The sequence below is a fragment of the Hypanus sabinus genome, unplaced genomic scaffold (genome assembly GCF_030144855.1).
Source record: "Hypanus sabinus isolate sHypSab1 unplaced genomic scaffold, sHypSab1.hap1 scaffold_122, whole genome shotgun sequence".
Taxonomy (NCBI): domain Eukaryota; kingdom Metazoa; phylum Chordata; class Chondrichthyes; order Myliobatiformes; family Dasyatidae; genus Hypanus; species Hypanus sabinus.
In genome coordinates, this window is record NW_026779281.1 from 641034 (window position 1) to 659970 (window position 18937).

General features: G+C 41.5%; 1 protein-coding gene across 6 annotated transcripts in view; it reads left to right on the top strand.

Moving 5' to 3' along the window:
• The window catches only part of LOC132386579 (NACHT, LRR and PYD domains-containing protein 3-like), a 203367-nt gene that overhangs the window by 21467 nt on the left and 162963 nt on the right, over window positions 1-18937 (top strand). For 5 of the 6 annotated variants that reach the window (XM_059958870.1, XM_059958864.1, XM_059958866.1 and 2 more), the window contains 3 exons: window positions 3792-3884; window positions 4904-4987; window positions 15583-15675. In XM_059958870.1, coding sequence (XP_059814853.1) covers window positions 3792-3884; window positions 4904-4987; window positions 15583-15675 — 270 coding nt within the window. The remainder of the gene's footprint in view (window positions 1-3791; window positions 3885-4903; window positions 4988-15582; window positions 15676-18937) is intronic. The other variant, XM_059958868.1, reaches the window with a different exon arrangement.

Sequence of the window (18937 nt, forward strand, 5' to 3'; positions counted from 1 at the left end):
TTTCGAGCTGGTTTGATCCTCATTCAGCAGGAATCCGTTGGCTGTGCCCGTGTTAACCCCTGCACATATTAGCAGAAAGGGTTGGGTACAGTTTTGTAAAGGAAAGGTCAGTGCCTTTAAGCCGTTTCATTTTCATCTTCATAAATTCTCCGGGAAAAGTATAGTTCGACTGGGAACTGCAGCAACACGACGTGAAACAGAATTTAAATCATCTAAAAAGTCTCTCCTTTAATGGACTGTAAGCATTTTGAACTTTTGCAGTACTGCTTTGAAGAACTGTTTTTGCAACATCGCTTTAGGAACTGTTTTCGCTTTATTCCTTTCAGAACTGTTCAAGCTGCCGCATAGCAGCTGATTTCCGGTTACGTTAGTTGTTTGTTTACTTTTGGCAGTTTGTTTTTCAGTGTTTAATAATGTTTTATTTGTTATAAAAAAAAACCCTGCCTCACTTATATTTATTGTTGATGAATCCGTAACACCATCTAAGTCCTTAAAATACCGCATTGGATTCACCTCTACAACCATCACTGCCAATGCATTCCATGCACCCACCCCTCTCTGTGTGAAAACGTACCCCTGACATCCATCTTGTACCTACTTCCAAGCACCTTAATGCTCCCTATTGTGAGGCAAAAGCCTCTGGCTATCGGCATAAGCAAAGCATCTCATCTCATCCACCTCTGTCAGGTCACCCTCTCATCCTGCATTGCTTCAAGGAGAAAATCCCAAGTTCACTCAACCTATTCTCATCAGGCATGTTCTCCAATCCAGGCAACATCCCAGTAAATCTCCTCTGCGCTCTCTCTATAGCCTCCTTATCGTTTCCTATAGTGAGGTGAGCAGAAGTGAACACAGTAATCCCAAGTAGAGTCCAATCAAGGTCTTAGAACAGATCCCAACGGAACAGTCATCCATGCAGAATATGAACCATCAACAACCGAACTATGCATTCTGTGGGCATTCCAATTCTGGATCCACAAAGCAAGGTCTCCTTGGATCCCATCCCTTGTTATTTTCTGAATGAGCTCCCAATGGGGAACCTTAGCTAACCTCTTACTGATATCCATATAAAGTACTTCCACTGCTCTACTTTCATCAATGTGCTTTGCTACATCCTCAAAGAATTCAGTCAGGTTCCAAGGCATGACCTGCCCTTGGCAAAGCCGTGCTGACTATCCTGAAGCAGATTATGTCCCTCCAAGTGCTCATAAAACTTGCGTCTCCGGATCTTCTCCAAAGCTTGCCCACCACTGAAGTAAGAATAACTGGACTGTCTCGACTCCCTTTCTTGAACAAGAGAGCAACCTTTACAACCTTCTCCCCACATAATTGATGATGCAAAGATCATCTTCAGAGGCTTAGTAATCTCCTCACTTGATTTATACAGTAGCATGGAGTATATCTCGTTCAGTCCTGGTGACTTATCGAACTTAATACCTCTCAAAAGATCCAGCACATCCTCTTTCTTAAATTCTGTGCACTCAAGTGTTTCAGTCCGCTGTAAGTCATCCCCACAACTTCCAAGGTCTCTTTCACTTGTGAATAATGAAGCAAAGTATTCATTATGTACATCAGAATGTTTTAAATGATCGGCTGATTGAGAAACATCTGTTGAAAATGTAGCGGTGAACTCTAACCAAACCAAGTTGCCGTTATTAGCGACCCCACGGATTTGTTATCTTTGCATGGTGTCCCCTCAGCTCCCGTGATGATTGTTACAAATGTCGGTGATATGTATTCGATCCGTTATTAGCAATCAGCAAATGTACAATCTTGAAGCGATGAATCTGAAGTGTAGCCAAGTGTAGGTTCAGCATATTTGAGAGGATAATAACAAAATATATGATATCCATCAGTCCCCAGCTGTGTACTGCATGGAACAAAGCACAAACATGTAACTGATTCCCTTCGCATTTACCACACCCCGAATGATGCGAACAGTTACCATAAAAAAAATCATAAATACACAATACAGATAGGGAACAGATGCACAGGCTCAGCACTGATACCAGGTCTTCCACCTGAAATATTCACATACTGTCTGTCTTGTTGAATAATTCCAGCATTTTGTTTTATTTATCTCAAAAGCTTCTTTTCCCAGCTTGCTGTTTTCGATGTATGGCAGGTCTACATTGTGCTTAACAAGGTGCCATGTAACTATCTGATATTAGCCAGGTGATAAGTTCAAAGAAACCTTGACTGAGTTTAGGTGATAAAAATGGTCTTAAAGTCCTACAGGAGAAAATGTCGTGGTTCAGGACAAGATGTCATGATGTTATTTGTGACATTGCATTGTTCGAGATGTCAGTGATTCTATGTAGACTCAAAGCATATATTGCCAGAAGCGTCAATCCCAGATGATGTTAAACTGAAAAGAGAAGAATAGATGTTCCACACTGCGGTAACACTTGTCCATTACTCACCACAACACCACCAGTGGTAGGAGGACAAAGTCCATACACTCCATAGTTTTAGTCTGCTGTAAGTCATCCCCACAATTGTCAAGGTCATTCTGTCGAGAATGTAGCGGTGGGATTCAACCAAGCAAATCTGCCATTGTTGGCGCCATCTGCGGATTTGTCATACTTGCAAGACGTGCCCTCAGCTCCAATAATGATTGTTACAAAAGTAGGGCCTATGTATTGGGTACTTTATTAGTAATCAGCAAACATACAATCTCGAAGCGATGAAACTGCACTGTACCCAAGTGTAAGTTCAGTGTATCTGAGTGGATAATAACAACATATATTACATTCATCAGTCCCCAGCTGTGTACTACAGTGAACAAAGCACAAATATGTAACTGATTCCCTTTGCATTTACTACAACCCCAGTGATGCAACATTACCATAAAAAGTATCATAAATACACAATGCAGGATGCAATGCTGATAGAGAACAGATACATGGCTCCTACACTCAGGCTCAGCTCTGAAACAGGGTCTTCCATTTGAAATATTAACATGCTCACTGTCTTGTTGAATAATTCCATCATTTTGTTTCATTTATTTTGATGATTAATCCCAACTGGCAGTTTTGGACGTGTGACTTGTCAACATTGTGTTTAACAAGGTGTCATATAACTAACTATCTGATAATAGCCAGGTGATATGCTCAAAGAAATATTAATCAAGTTTTGGTGCTAATAATGGTCTTGAAATCCTGCAGAAAGAACGATAGTTGTTCAGGGCAAAATGTCACGATGCTATGTGTGACATTGCGTTGTTCAGGTTGTCAGTGTGTTATTCTTTCGATACAAATCATATATTGACATTGGTGTCAATGCCAGGTGATGTTAAAATGAAAGGAGACGGTGAGAATCAGGTGTGACTGAGAAATCTGTATAATCCAGTGACGAGAGGAATAGAAGCCTGATCGTCAGCAGAAATGATTCAGCCCACACTGCTGGAACAGTTGTCCATTACTCACCACAGCGCCACCAGTGGTAGGAGGACCAAGGCAATGGGTGCTGTCTGTTCAACCTGGCTTGCCATTCCGGAGACTCATCACTCCCGGTCCAGGACACAAGATTGGTTCCTAAAAGGGAATTGCCTGTAATATAGTGAGTAGATAACCCTGGAGAATCCTATCCCAATCTATGTTCCATGGAGAGATTGGAAATGGACATTGTGTGACTGTGGGTGGACGGGCACAGGTGGATCCGGCCATGTCAAGGTTTCAGTGGACAGACCCAAGATGTTTGGAATTCCTTGCCTCAGTTTAAAACCAAAACAGTGTTCTCTTTTAAACCCCAGTGATTGTTTGATCCTCCTGTTATTTTTTTTGTTACAGAGCAGCAAAAACTGATCACATCTGTCCTCAAAATGAGTCAAGGTTCGAGCAGTGGAGGAGCTCCAGTGACATCAACATCGGGAAAGGACACAGGTATTTTGGTGAATTATTTTAATTTATAAATTACTGATTCTGGGTTTAATTCAACGTCGGCAATTCACAAAATGTTTGTGAAAAACTGAGCAGAGAGATGAGAGAGAGTTAACATCTCTGGGGAAACGGTCACTTGTGGAAGGAAACAGTCACTTGTGTCTGCTCTTGCTCCTCTAACAGATTATGATGCACATTAAAGTAGCGAGATTCTACATAACACAAGATATTCTGCAGATGCTGATCAGTTTGAGCAACACACACAAAATATTGGCGGAACTCAGCAGGTCAGGCAGCAACCATGGAGAGGAATAGACATTTGACGTTTTGGATCAGGACCACAAGGAATAGAAAGTAGTGTGACAGTATCTGGAATTACAGTTCCTTCATTTCCAGTCCGATGAAGGGCCTTGGCCCGAAACGTTTATTGTTTATTCTCCTCCATAGATGCTGCCTGACCTGCTGAGCTCCCCAGCATTTTGTGAGTTATTCCAGAGATTGTCTGAGGAAGGGGTTGACCGGGCAGGCAGACAGTAACCCAGAGCAAAGCGGTGGTGATGGACAGTGTCAGGAGAGTGATAGTGATGGGTTACTATATTCACCCAGGAATAAGCAGAGTCCTTTGAAAACAGAGAGTATATTAACAGAGACAAGAAAGAGCAGCCTTCAACAGATGGAACACCCCAGCCCGAGTCCGTTTCAGACCGGGATCTGACACCACACTGCGCCCCCTCCTGCCTGCTGTCACATGACACATCATTCCCAGCCCAGGACACAAGAATGGTTCCTTAAAGGGAATTGCGTGTAATATAGTGAGTAGATACCCTGGAGAATTCAGGCACAGTGTACAATCCATGGATAGTGTGGAAATGGACATTGTGTGACTGTGGGAGGACCAGGCAATGTCACGGCTTCAGTGGACAAGCCCAATATGTTTGGAAGTGTTTGCCTCCGTTTAAAAACAAAACGGTGTTCTCCTTAAACCCCAGTGAATGTTTGACCCTCGTTTTTGTTTGTTTCAGAACTGATCACACCTGTCCTCAAAATGGGTCAAGGTGCAAGCAGTGGAGGAGTTCCAGTGATGTCAACATCGGGAAAGGATACAGGTATGCTGGCGAGTTATTTTAATTTATAAATACTCTGCTCATTCTGTGTCTGGGTTTAATTCAATATTGGCAATTCAGAAAACATTGGTGAAAACTGAACAGAGATGAGAAAGAGAGTCAACATCTCTGGGGAAAACACAGTCACACGTGGAAGGAGTACAGTTACCGTCTGCTCCTGCTCCTCTGACAGATTGTGATGCACATTCAAATAGCGAGTTACTCCAGAAGACAAGACATTCTGCAGATGCTGAAAGTTTTGGGCAACACAAAGACACACAAAAGATTTGCAGAACTCAGCAGGTCAGGCAGCATCCATGGACAGGAATAAAAATGTGACATTTTGGATCAGGACCACGAGGAATAGAAATTAGTGTGACAATATCTCAAATTTCTGTCCCCTAATTTCCAGTCCGATGAAGGTCCTTGGCCCGAAACGTTGATTGTTTTTTCTCCTCCATAGATGCTGCCTGAGCTGCAGAGTACCTCCAGCATTTTGTGAGATATTCCAGAGATTTGCTGAGGAAGGGATTGACCAGGCAGGCTGACAGTAACCCTGAGCAAGGTGGTGGTGATGGGCAGTACCAGGACAGTCATGGTGATGTGTTACTATATTCCCAGGGATAAGCAGAGACTTTTGCAAAGAGAGATATATTCAAGGGGACAAGAAAAAGCAGCCCTCAACAGATGGAACACCCCAACCCAAGCCCGGCCCACACTGCTGTCACGTGTGCGTTCCCCACACCAGGATATGACATCACGTGTGCACTTCATTACATCAAACTGGCGCTGAGACTGTTGAGCTTTACCGCCAAAGGTAACAATTACCTGAACCACCCAACCCACCACACAGTCAACAGAGGAGTTACACTCTTCCCATTGGTGACATCATTTTCCCGCCAGTAGAGGTCATATGACAGTTTTTTTTTACAGGGTATAAAAGGAGGACCCCTCCCTGTGAGGAGGGGCAGTTCGTGGCTGGATTTGCCATTTTGACTCCATGCCACTGCGTGGTCCAATATTATGATGCAGTTTGGTTGAAAGGTGGGGTTTTATTTAAAGCCTAAAGTTTAAAAGTTCATTGCTGGCAGTTTCGTTACAATGCTGCCAGGTAAAAATTAGTGGAGAGTGAAGATCAGATTTCAGGAGTTAAAAGATCGAGGGAAGTCAGTTTCAATGGTGAAACAGGTTCGTCCTTGTTTGATCCTCATTCGGAAGGAATCCATTGGCTGTGCCCGTGTTAACCCCTGCACATATTAGCAGAAAGGGTTGGGTACAGTTTTGTAAAGGAAAGGTCAGTGCCTCTAAGCCATTTCATTTTCACCTTCGTAAATTCTCCAGGAAAAATATAGTTCGACTGGAAACCTCAGCAACACGACGTGAAAGAGAATTTAAATTGTCTAAAACGTCTCTCCTTTAATGGACTGCAAGCACTTTGAACTTCTGCAGTACTACTTTGAAGAACTGTTTTTGCAACATTGCTTTAAGAACTGTTTTCGCTTTATTCCTTTAAGAACTGTTTAAACCGCAGCACAGCAGCTGATTTCCAGTTACGTTAGATGTTTGTTGCTTTTGGGGGTTTGTTTTTCAGTGTTTAATACATTTTTTATTTGTTATTTTTAAAAAAAACCCTGCCTCACATTATATCTATTGCTGCTGAATCCGTAACATATATATGGGGGTATATCCGGGATTAACCATTTTTGTGTTTACATGTTTGTTCTATTTTGAATCGGTGTTTTGGAAAAGGGGAATACTGGATTCTTTTGTCTGATTGGCTTGTGAGTGGAATTCGGCAGCAATGAATATTGTTGAGTTTCTGGCTTTGCCAGAGTTGTTAGCGAAGGTGAAAAAAACTGAGGTGTCTGAGATAGCTAGTAGATTGGAACTTAAAGGTATTTCAAGGTCTACATCAAAGGCTCTAATACAGAGAAAAATCACATCAGACTATGTGGATTCGGGTGATTTTGATGAACCCACTTTAGAGCTGTTTCCAATAAGTAATCTAGAGATGCAGTTGCAACTCGAACAAATGAAGTTGGAACAAAGTAAAGCAGAATTGGAGCGTTATAGGTCAAAAGCTGAAAATAAAAAGAGGGAATTTGAATATGCGATGGCGGAATTAAGGTCTGAGAATCAGTCTTCTGGTTCTAGAAAACCGTTTGTTGTTAGTCAAGAAATTAAATTGGTCCCTCCACTTAGTGAAACAGAAATAGAAAACAGATTTCAGAGTAGCCGAAAGATAAATGGTCAGTGTTGTTGCAGAGTGTACTTAAAGGCAAAGCACAACAAGTTTATATAGCTTTAACTGCTGCGCAAGCACTTGATTATGATATTGTGAAACAGCAGATTTTGAAAGCATACAAATTGGTCCCAGAAGCATATAGAGAAAGATTCAGAAGTTTGAAGAAGTCTGTGGAAAAAACTTGTGGAATTTGCCTATGATAAAGCTGTGCATTTTGAGAGATGGCTTTCCTCTTTGTAAATGGGGACTGTAATAAATTGAAAGAACTGATTTTAATGGAGGAAGTTAAACAAAGCATCCCTGTTGAAGTAAATACCTACTTAAATGAGAGGGATATTGATACATTGCAGGACTCTGGTAGATTAGCTGATGAGTATGTTTTAATCCATAAGAATAAATTTCCTTGGGGCAGAATTTATAAGAGGAAAAATAACACGGAGATTCAAGGTAAACCAGAAATTAAATTACTAGGTAATGAGAAAGGTAAAGAGGAAGGAAATCCTGTGAAGGAAAGACAGTTTGGTCCTATTTGTAACTATTGTAAGAAACCTGGCCATGTAATAGCAAACTGTTTCCGATTGAAAAAGAAAGAGAAAGAAGCAGTCCAAGATGCTTGCATGCAACATACTGAAACACCTGTAAATTACAGGTTTTGACAAACACAAATGAAGTTTTGTTAGTCTGACCAAATTAAAGGTGGATATGATCATTTTATAACTGAAGGGTTTGTATCCTTGAAAGAAGGGTCTACTCCAGTGCCAATAAAAGTCTCAATCACTGATGTTAGACAGTGTATTGAAGTTTAATGATGAGGTAAATTATATATGAGGTGTTGGGAGTGCCTTTATGCCTGTACATTTGCATAAAGTAAGGGTTAGTTACAGGACTTGTTAAAGTAGGATTACAGCCTAGCTTACCTGTGAAGGATATTTCTTTATTGTTAGGTAATGACTTGGCAGTTGGACAATTTTTTCCTGAAGTGCATTTGACAATGGAGTCAGAGGAACCAGAGATGAATTCTAACACAGATTCTTCCTGTGTTGTGACTAGAGCTGTGGCTAAAAAGATTGATGTGCAGAATGAGGTTGTTACTCATGACTGTTCATCTCAGGATTCGAGTTTTGAGGATGTGTCAGAGACTTCCTTACCTTCATTGTTTGAACAAGATTCTTGCAGTAAGTCTGACTATGAAGATTTATCTCTGTCTCGCAAGGGGATGATAGCAGAGCAGAGTAGAGACCCTGAGATTATAAGATTAAGAGAACAAGCTCTACCAGATGTTGAAATTGAGAAGGTGCCAGTAGGATATTGCTTTGAAAAAGGAGTGTTGATGAGGAAGTGGAGACCACCTACAGTTCCTGCAGGTGATGAATGGAATATTGTTTACCAGGTAGTTGTCCTGAAGGTTTATCGAAATGAGATATTTACTTTAGCTCATAGTGTGCCCTTAGGTGGACATCAAGGGGTAAGGAAAACTGTGGACAAGATTTTAAAACATTTTTACTGGCCTGGTCTAAGAAAAGATTAGGCGATGTTTTGTAAAACATGCAATACTTGTCAGATTGTGGGTAAACCAAATCTAGTTACACCAGTGGCTCCATTACAACCTATTCCAACATTTGGTGAACCGTTTTTTAACGTTATTATAGATTGTGTCGGTCCATTACCAAAAACAAAAACTGGTTATCAGTATTTGTTGACTATCATGTGTACTTCGTCTAGGTTTCCAGAGGCAGTACCACTTAGGAATATAGCAGCTAAAACTGTGATAAAGGCGCTTATAAAATTCTTTACTTATTTTGGATTACCTAAGGAAATACAATCTGATGAAGGCAGTAATTTTATGTCCGGGTTGTTTCAACAGATAGTTTATAAATTGGGAGCTAAGCAAATTACTTCATCTGCATACCATCCAGAGTGGCAAGGTGCCTTGGAGAGGTTTCATTCTACCCTCAAGAATATGATTAGGACATTTTGTGTGGAAAATGAAAGTGACTGGGATGAGGGTATAAACTTACTTTTATTTGCAGTAAGGGAATCGGTACAGGAATCATTAGGTTTCAGTCCATTTGAACTTGTACTTGGGCATAGAGTTAGAGGACCTTTAGCTTTATTAAAAGAACAGTGGATTAGTAAGGAAGTACACACTAATTTGTTGGACTATGTTTTGAAATTTAAGGACAGGTTACATAAAGCTTGTAGCTTAGCCAAGGAAAATTTAAAATTGGCAAGGAGAAAATGAAAACTTGTTACGATAAAGAAGCTAAGATGCGGATATTTAAACCTGCAAATAAGGTGCTGGTTCTTTTCCCAGTGCAAACAAATCCTTTACCAGCTTGATTTCATGGTCTTTATGAAATTGTGTCTAAAATCAATGATGTGGATTACGTGATTAAAAACTCCAGATCGTAGAAGCCCAACACAACTGTGCCATATAAATATGATAAAACCATATTATGAGAAACATTCTGCTACTGTGACTGTTGTGGTTAATGATAATGAGTCTGATCTAACTAGGAACATGATAGATGATTCATCTGAATTTCATTCTAAATCCAACATTGTTTCTGTCAGGTTACCAAGCTCAACCATTCTGGAAAATATTGATGATAAATTAGCACATTTACAGCCAGAGCAGAAACAGCAGATGAAGAAATTAATTTTTAAATATAAGGATTTGTTTCCAGACATTCCGAGAAGGACTACTATAGCTTCACATTATGTAGATGTTGGAGATACCAAACCCATTAAACAACACCATTATAGGATGAACATAGAAAAATGTGAACTTGCTGAGAAAGAAATTAAATATATGTTGGGGAATAATATTATTAGGCCTTCTAACTCGAATTGGAGTTCACCCTGTGTTGTGGTGTCAAAACCAGACGATAGTATTAGGTTTTGTACGGACTATAGGAAGGTGAATGCGGTAATGAAAACAGATGCATATCCAATTCCTAGAGTAGATGATTGTGTAGATAAAGTTGGAAATGCAAAGTTCCTTACAAAGATTGATTTATTGAAAGGGTATTGGTGTGTACAACTAACGGACAGAGGTAGAGAGATTTCTGCATTTGTAACTCCACCTGGGCTATATGAATATAATATACTTCCATTTGGGATGAAGAATGCCCCAGGTACTTTCCAGAGGATGATTAACTCTGTGATTCAGTGATTGAAAGATACAGATGCTTATATTGATGATTTAGTGACAGGAAATGATACTTGGGAAACACACATTACTGCGGTGGAGAAATTGTTTGAAAGGCTTTCAAAAGCTAACTTAACTATTAATTTAGCTAAGGGTGAATTTGGACATGCCACTGTGACTTACCTTGGTTATGTTGTGGGTCATGGTAAGGTAGCTTCTGTTCAGGCAAAAGTTCAGGCAATTTCAGAGATTCCCACTCCAACGGGAAAAAAAAACTCTCAGGAGATTCTTGGGAATGGTAGGATAATATCGAAATTGTTTAAAGAATTTTGCAAATGTTGCCCTTCCATTAACTAACCTTTTGAAGAAGATTGAGAAGTTTGTGTGGACAGTGCCTTTTCAAGAAGCATTTGAGAAATTGAAAACTATGACATGTCAACAACCTGTGCTCAAGGCACCTGACTTTGAAAAACCTTTTTCATTAACTGTAGATGCTAGTGATGAGGCTGCAGAAGCAGTTTTAATGGAAAGGAATGAGGGTGATGAGGTTGATCATCCAGTAGCTTACTTTTCTAAGAAGTTTAATAAGCATCAAAGAAACTATTCGACAATAGAGAAGGAATTGTTATCTCTTGTTTTAGCTTTAGAACATTTTGATGTATATGTTAGTACAACTCAAAAAACACTTATTGTTTACACTGATCATAATCCGTTAGTGTTTCTGTGTAAGATGAAAAACAAAAACAGAAGGTTATTAAATTGGAATTTGATGTTACAAGAGTACAATATTGTGATAACTCATATTAAAGGTAAGGATAAAGTGGTTGCTGATTGTCTATCTAGATGTTGATTGTACAATGTAATTTTTTTATGGAGTGATTTTTTTAAACAATTGTAACACCTACTGTATTGGAAGTTGTAAGATGCTATATCATAATACTCTGTGTACTGTGTATATTATAAAATTTATATATATTTTTGTAAATAATTTTTAAAATTTTGTTCTTATCAGAATAATATTTTTTTTGGAGGGAGTTGTACAAGATACGTGGCTATCTTGTACTTGTCACGTGACAGTGGTGTTGAAGATATGCTGGACTTAAGATAATGGTCTTGTGATGGTGGAGTGACATCACTTTCCTGACAGTAGAGGTCATGTGACAGGTGTTTTTTTTACATGGTATAAAAGGAGGACCCCTCCCTGTGAGGAGGGGCAGTTCGTGGTTGGATTTGCAATTTTGACTCCATGCGTAGTCCAATAGTATGATGCAGTTTGGTTGAAAGGTGGAGTTTTATTTAATGCCTAAAGTTTAAAATGTCATTGCCGGCAGTTTCATTACAATGCCGCCAGTTAAAAATCAGTGGAGAGTGAAGATCGGAGTTTGGGAGTTAAAAGATCGAGGGAAGTCGATTTCGACGGTGAAACAGTTTCGAGCTGGTTTGATCCTCATTCAGCAGGAATCCGTTGGCTGTCCCCGTGTTAACCCCTGCACATATTAGCAGAAAGGGTTGGGTACAGTTTTGTAAAGGAAAGGTCAGTGCCTTTAAGCCGTTTCATTTTCATCTTCATAAATTCTCCGGGAAAAGTATAGTTCGACTGGGAACTGCAGCAACACGACGTGAAACAGAATTTAAATCATCTAAAAAGTCTCTCCTTTAATGGACTGTAAGCATTTTGAACTTTTGCAGTACTGCTTTGAAGAACTGTTTTTGCAACATCGCTTTAGGAACTGTTTTTGCTTTATTCCTTTCAGAACTGTTCAAGCTGCCGCATAGCAGCTGATTTCCGGTTACGTTAGTTGTTTGTTTACTTTTGGCAGTTTGTTTTTCAGTGTTTAATAATGTTTTATTTGTTATAAAAAAAAACCCTGCCTCACTTATATTTATTGTTGATGAATCCGTAACACCATCTAAGTCCTTAAAATACCGCATTGGATTCACCTCTACAACCATCACTGCCAATGCATTCCATGCACCCACCCCTCTCTGTGTGAAAACGTACCCCTGACATCCACCTTGTACCTACTTCCAAGCACCTTAATGCTCCCTATTGTGAGGCAAAAGCCTCTGGCTATCGGCATAAGCAAAGCATCTCATCTCATCCACCTCTGTCAGGTCACCCTCTCATCCTGCATTGCTTCAAGGAGAAAATCCCAAGTTCACTCAACCTATTCTCATCAGGCATGTTCTCCAATCCAGGCAACATCCCAGTAAATCTCCTCTGCGCTCTCTCTATAGCATCCTTATCGTTTCCTATAGTGAGGTGAGCAGAAGTGAACACAGTAATCCCAAGTAGAGTCCAATCAAGGTCTTAGAACAGATCCCAACGGAACAGTCATCCATGCAGAATATGAACCATCAACAACCGAACTATGCATTCTGTGGGCATTCCAATTCTGGATCCACAAAGCAAGGTCTCCTTGGATCCCATCCCTCATTATTTTCTGAATGAGCTCTCCATGGGGAACCTTAGCTAACCTCTTACTGATATCCATATACAGTACTTCCACTGCTCTACTTTCATCAATGTGCTTTGCTACATCCTCAAAGAATTCAGTCAGGTTCCAAGGCATGACCTGCCCTTGGCAAAGCCGTGCTGACTATCCTGAAGCAGATTATGTCCCTCCAAGTGCTCATAAAACTTGCGTCTCCGGATCTTCTCCAAAGCTTGCCCACCACTGAAGTAAGAATAACTGGACTGTCTCGACTCCCTTTCTTGAACAAGAGAGCAACCTTTACAACCTTCTCCCCACATAATTGATGATGCAAAGATCATCTTCAGAGGCTTAGTAATCTCCTCACTTGATTTATACAGTAGCATGGAGTATATCTCGTTCAGTCCTGGTGACTTATCGAACTTAATACCTCTCAAAAGATCCAGCACATCCTCTTTCTTAAATTCTGTGCACTCAAGTGTTTCAGTCCGCTGTAAGTCATCCCCACAACTTCCAAGGTCTCTTTCACTTGTGAATAATGAAGCAAAGTATTCATTATGTGCATCAGAATGTTTTAAATGATCGGCTGATTGAGAAACATCTGTTGAAAATGTAGCGGTGAACTCTAACCAAACCAAGTTGCCGTTATTAGCGACCCCACGGATTTGTTATCTTTGCATGGTGTCCCCTCAGCTCCCGTGATGATTGTTACAAATGTCGGTGATATGTATTCGATCCGTTATTAGCAATCAGCAAATGTACAATCTTGAAGCGATGAATCTGAAGTGTAGCCAAGTGTAGGTTCAGCATATTTGAGAGGATAATAACAAAATATATGATATCCATCAGTCCCCAGCTGTGTACTGCATGGAACAAAGCACAAACATGTAACTGATTCCCTTCGCATTTACCACACCCCGAATGATGCGAACAGTTACCATAAAAAAAATCATAAATACACAATACAGATAGGGAACAGATGCACAGGCTCAGCACTGATACCAGGTCTTCCACCTGAAATATTCACATACTGTCTGTCTTGTTGAATAATTCCAGCATTTTGTTTTATTTATCTCAAAAGCTTCTTTTCCCAGCTTGCTGTTTTCGATGTATGGCAGGTCTACATTGTGCTTAACAAGGTGCCATGTAACTATCTGATATTAGCCAGGTGATAAGTTCAAAGAAACCTTGACTGAGTTTAGGTGATAAAAATGGTCTTAAAGTCCTGCAGGAGAAAATGTCGTGGTTCAGGACAAGATGTCATGATGTTATTTGTGACATTGCATTGTTCGAGATGTCAGTGATTCTATGTAGACTCAAAGCATATATTGCCAGAAGCGTCAATCCCAGATGATGTTAAACTGAAAAGAGAAGAATAGATGTTCCACACTGCGGTAACACTTGTCCATTACTCACCACAACACCACCAGTGGTAGGAGGACAAAGTCCATACACTCCATAGTTTTAGTCTGCTGTAAGTCATCCCCACAATTGTCAAGGTCATTCTGTCGAGAATGTAGCGGTGGGATTCAACCAAGCAAATCTGCCATTGCTGGCGCCATCCGCGGATTTGTCATACTTGCAAGACGTGCCCTCAGCTCCAATAATGATTGTTACAAAAGTAGGGCCTATGTATTGGGTACTTTATTAGTAATCAGCAAACATACAATCTCGAAGCGATGAAACTGCACTGTACCCAAGTGTAAGTTCAGTGTATCTGAGTGGATAATAACAACATATATTACGTTCATCAGTCCCCAGCTGTGTACTACAGTGAACAAAGCACAAATATGTAACTGATTCCCTTTGCATTTACTACAACCCCAGTGATGCAACATTACCATAAAAAGTATCATAAATACACAATGCAGGATGCAATGCTGATAGAGAACAGATACATGGCTCCTACACTCAGGCTCAGCTCTGAAACAGGGTCTTCCATTTGAAATATTAACATGCTCACTGTCTTGTTGAATAATTCCATCATTTTGTTTCATTTATTTTGATGATTAATCCCAACTGGCAGTTTTGGACGTGTGACTTGTCAACATTGTGTTTAACAAGGTGTCATATAACTAACTATCTGATAATAGCCAGGTGATATGATCAAAGAAATATTAATCAAGTTTTGGTGCTAATAATGGTCTTGAAATCCTGCAGAAAGAACGATAGTTGTTCAGGGCAAAATGTCACGATGCTATGTGTGACATTCCGTTGTTCAGGTTGTCAGTGTGTTATTCTTTCGATACAAATCATATATTGACATTGGTGTCAATGCCAGGTGATGTTAAAATGAAAGGAGACAGTGAGAATCAGGTGTGACTGAGAAATCTGTATAATCCAGTGACGAGAGGAATAGAAGCCTGATCGTCAGCAGAAATGATTCAGCCCACACTGCTGTCACACTTGTCAATTACTCACCACAGCGCCACCAGTGGTAGGAGGGCCAAAGCAGTGGGTGCTGTCTGCTCAATCTGCCTCACCATTCCATTGACACATCAGTCCCAGTCCAGGACACAAGATTGGTTCCTAAAAGGGAATTGTCTGCAATACAATGAGTAGATACCCTGTAGAATCCTGGTCCAGTATATAGTCCACGGAGAATGTGGAAATGGACATTGTGTGACTGTGGGTAGATCAGGCCATGTTTAGTGTTTGGTGGGTAGACCCAAGATGTTTGGAAGTGTTTGCCTCAGTTTAAAAACAAAACAGCGTTCTCCTTTAAACCCCAATTGATGTTTGACCCTCCTGTTTTTTTTTGTTACAGAGCAGCAAAAACAGATCACAGCTTTCCTCAAAATGGGTCAAGGTGCAAGCAGTGGAGGAGTTCCAGTGGAGTCATCATCGGGAAAGGACACGGGTCTGTTGGCAAATTATTTTGATTTATAACTACTCTACTGATTCTGTGTCTGGGTTTAATTCAATATCGGCAATTCACAAAATGTTTGTGAAAACAAAGCAGAGAGATGAGAGAGATTTAACATCTCACAGTTACACGTGGAAGAGTACACGTGCTCCTGCTCCTCTAGCAGATTGTGATGCACATTAAAATATCAATTTAATCCAGAAGACAAGATATTCTGCAGATGCTGAAAGTTTTGGGCAACACAAAGACACACAAAAGATTTGCAGAACTCAGCAGGTCAGGCAGCAACCATGGAGTGGAACAAACATTTGACATTTTGGATCAGAACCACAAGGAATAGAAATTAGTGTGACAATATCTCGAATTTCTGTCCCCTCGTTTCCAGTCCGATGAAGGGCCTTGGCTCGAAACGGTGATTGTTTATTCTCCTCCATAGATGCTGCCTGACCTGCTGAGCGCCCCAGCATTTTGTGAGTTATTCCAGAGATTTTCTGAGGAAGGGGTTGTCCAGGTGGGCAGACAGTAACCCAGAGCAAAGCGGTGGTGATGGACAGTATCGGGAGAGTGATGGTGATGGGTTACTATATTCCCAGGAATAAGCAGAGTCCTTTGAAAACAGAGAGTATATTAACGGGGACAAGAAAGAGCAGCCTTCAACAGATGGAACACCCCAGCCCGAGCCCGTTTCAGACCGGGATCTGACAGCACACTGCGCCCCATCCTGCCTGCTGTCACATGTGCATTCCCCACATCTCGTGTGCACTTCTTCATGCCACAGTGTCGCTGAGATGGTTAAGCTTTACGGTCTAAGGAAACAATTACCTGACCCACCTACCCCACCCCATAGTCAACAGAGGAGTTACACTTTTCCCATTGGTGCAAAGTGATGTCAATCACTGGTTACACCCAACAGCAGAGATGGGCCAGCCGAGAGGGCGTTACCGCCACTGAGTACATCTCACACTCCTGCTGCGAATGCTTCGTCTAATCAGAACAAACCCCAAACTGTCCCACTTTTTAACTTATTTCCCTTTCCCTCTGAGGGAAGTTGGGGGGTGTTTATAAAGCACCTCTTGCAGCCAGAGTCTGATGTATTGCTGAGAAGGAGGAGGAGACCGCTTGGCCAATTGTCTTAAAGCTGGCTTCCTGGGGAGGTAGGGAACCCAGCAGAAGGAGGAGGGAGTGGGAATTAACTGTGAGGATAAATATGGTGTGAGGGGATCGATAGGATAGAGTCTGAGAGATTGTTTATCCTGGTCGTGGATAAGGATGCAGGATGGGGGAAGGAGCCCATTGACAGCGGGGAAGAGAAAAGGGGGGCTCGTCTATGGAAACATGAGAGCCCTAGAAGGTGGCGAGAAGAGATATTCACCACTTCGGTGGGCAAACTGTGGCAGACTGCATCCTCATATTGTTAGTGACACAGAATTGTATAATTACTGTTCCGTGTGTTATTTGAATGTACTTGCCTGTGATGCTGCAAGTCAGTGTTTCTCTGCACCTCTACCTTCCTGTACTTGTGCACTTGGCAATAAATTCAACAGGACCTGAGAAAACGCAGTGAGATTTGAATGGTGAAGATTATCTTGGCAGCTCAGTGGTTAAAATGTAAAGAACATAGATCAAAGAAATCTAAAGCACATTACAGGCCTTTCAGCCCACAATGTTGTGCCGACCAATGTTGTAACCTACTCTAGACATTGACTAGAATTTCCTTGTAGCATAGACCTTTATTTTTATAAGCACCATGTACCAATCTGAGGGTCTCTTAAAAGACCGCAATGGATCCACCTCTACCACCATCGCTGTCAGTGCATTCCACACAACCACCCCTCTGTGAAAAATGTAACCCTGACGTTCCCCTTGTACCTACTTCCAAGCACCTTAATACTATGCTCCCTCTTGTTAGGCATTTCAACCATGGGAAAAGCCTCTGGCTGTCAACACAACCAATGCCTCTCATCTTATACACCTCTGTCAGGTCACCTCTCATCCTGCATCCTTGTAAATCTCCTCTGTGCGCTCTCTATAGCATCCATATCATTTCCTGTAGTGAGGTGACCAGAACTGAACACAGTACTCCCAAGCAGAGTCTGATCAATATCTTAGAACAGATCACAACGAAACAATATTAGTCACCATCATCCATGCCGAGTATGAACTATCTACAACTGACCTATGTCGTCTATTGGCAAGCCAATTCTGGATCCACAAAGCAAGGTCTCCTTGGATCCCATCCCTCATTATTTTCTGAATGAGCTTTCCATGGGGAACCTTAACTAACGTCTTACTGAAATCCATATACAGTACTTCCACTGCTCTACCTTCATCAATGTGTTTTGTTGCATCCTCAAAGAATTCGATCAGGTTCTAATGCATGATCGGCCCTTGGCAAAGCCATGCTGACTATGCCTAAGCAGATCATGTCTCTCTCAATGGACTGAAACCTTGCCTCAGCATCTTCTCCAAAGCTTGCCCACCACTGAAATAAGACTCACTGGTCTATAATTTCCTGAATTATCTCTACTCCATTTCTTGAACAAGAGAGCATCATTTGCAACCTTCCAATCCTCTGGTACTTCTCCACACCTAATTGATGATGCTGTGGCGACCCACTTCCCACTCATCGACGCCACAGCCGATTCCTGCGTCCGAGCGCTGATTGCAAGCTGGCTAGCATGCTTTGGGGTACCGGCCCACATTAGCTCCGACAGAGGTGCCCAGTTTACCTCCAGCTTGTGGTCAGTTGTGGCCAGCCTGTTGGGAACGCAGCTACACCACACAACTGCCTACCACACACAGTCAAACGGACTAGTGGTGCATTTCTATCATCACCTGAAGTCACTCGCATGGCCTGCCTAACTGGGTGGCTGAGCTTTCCTTGGTCCGCAGAGTGCCCAAAGAGGATCTGCACACCTCGTCGGTTGAGTTGGTGTACGGCGCACGCCTGATTGTCCCAGGAGAGTTCATACCAGCCTCAAGGGGCCAAGAGGATGAACCCGCAGCAGTCCTGTACAGGCTACGCGAAAAGCTCAGCAACCTGGCCCCCGTACCGACTTCACAGCACAGACAGACCCCGACCTACGTGCCCAAAGACCTGCAGAACTGTAAGTTTGTATTTGTACGAAGGGATGCAAACCAGTCAGTGCTACAGCGGCCGTACGAGGAGCCATTCAAAGTGATCAACAACAACGGGTCCACGTACGTTCTGGACAATACGGTAAAAGAGGAGGTTTACACAGTGGACGGACTTAAA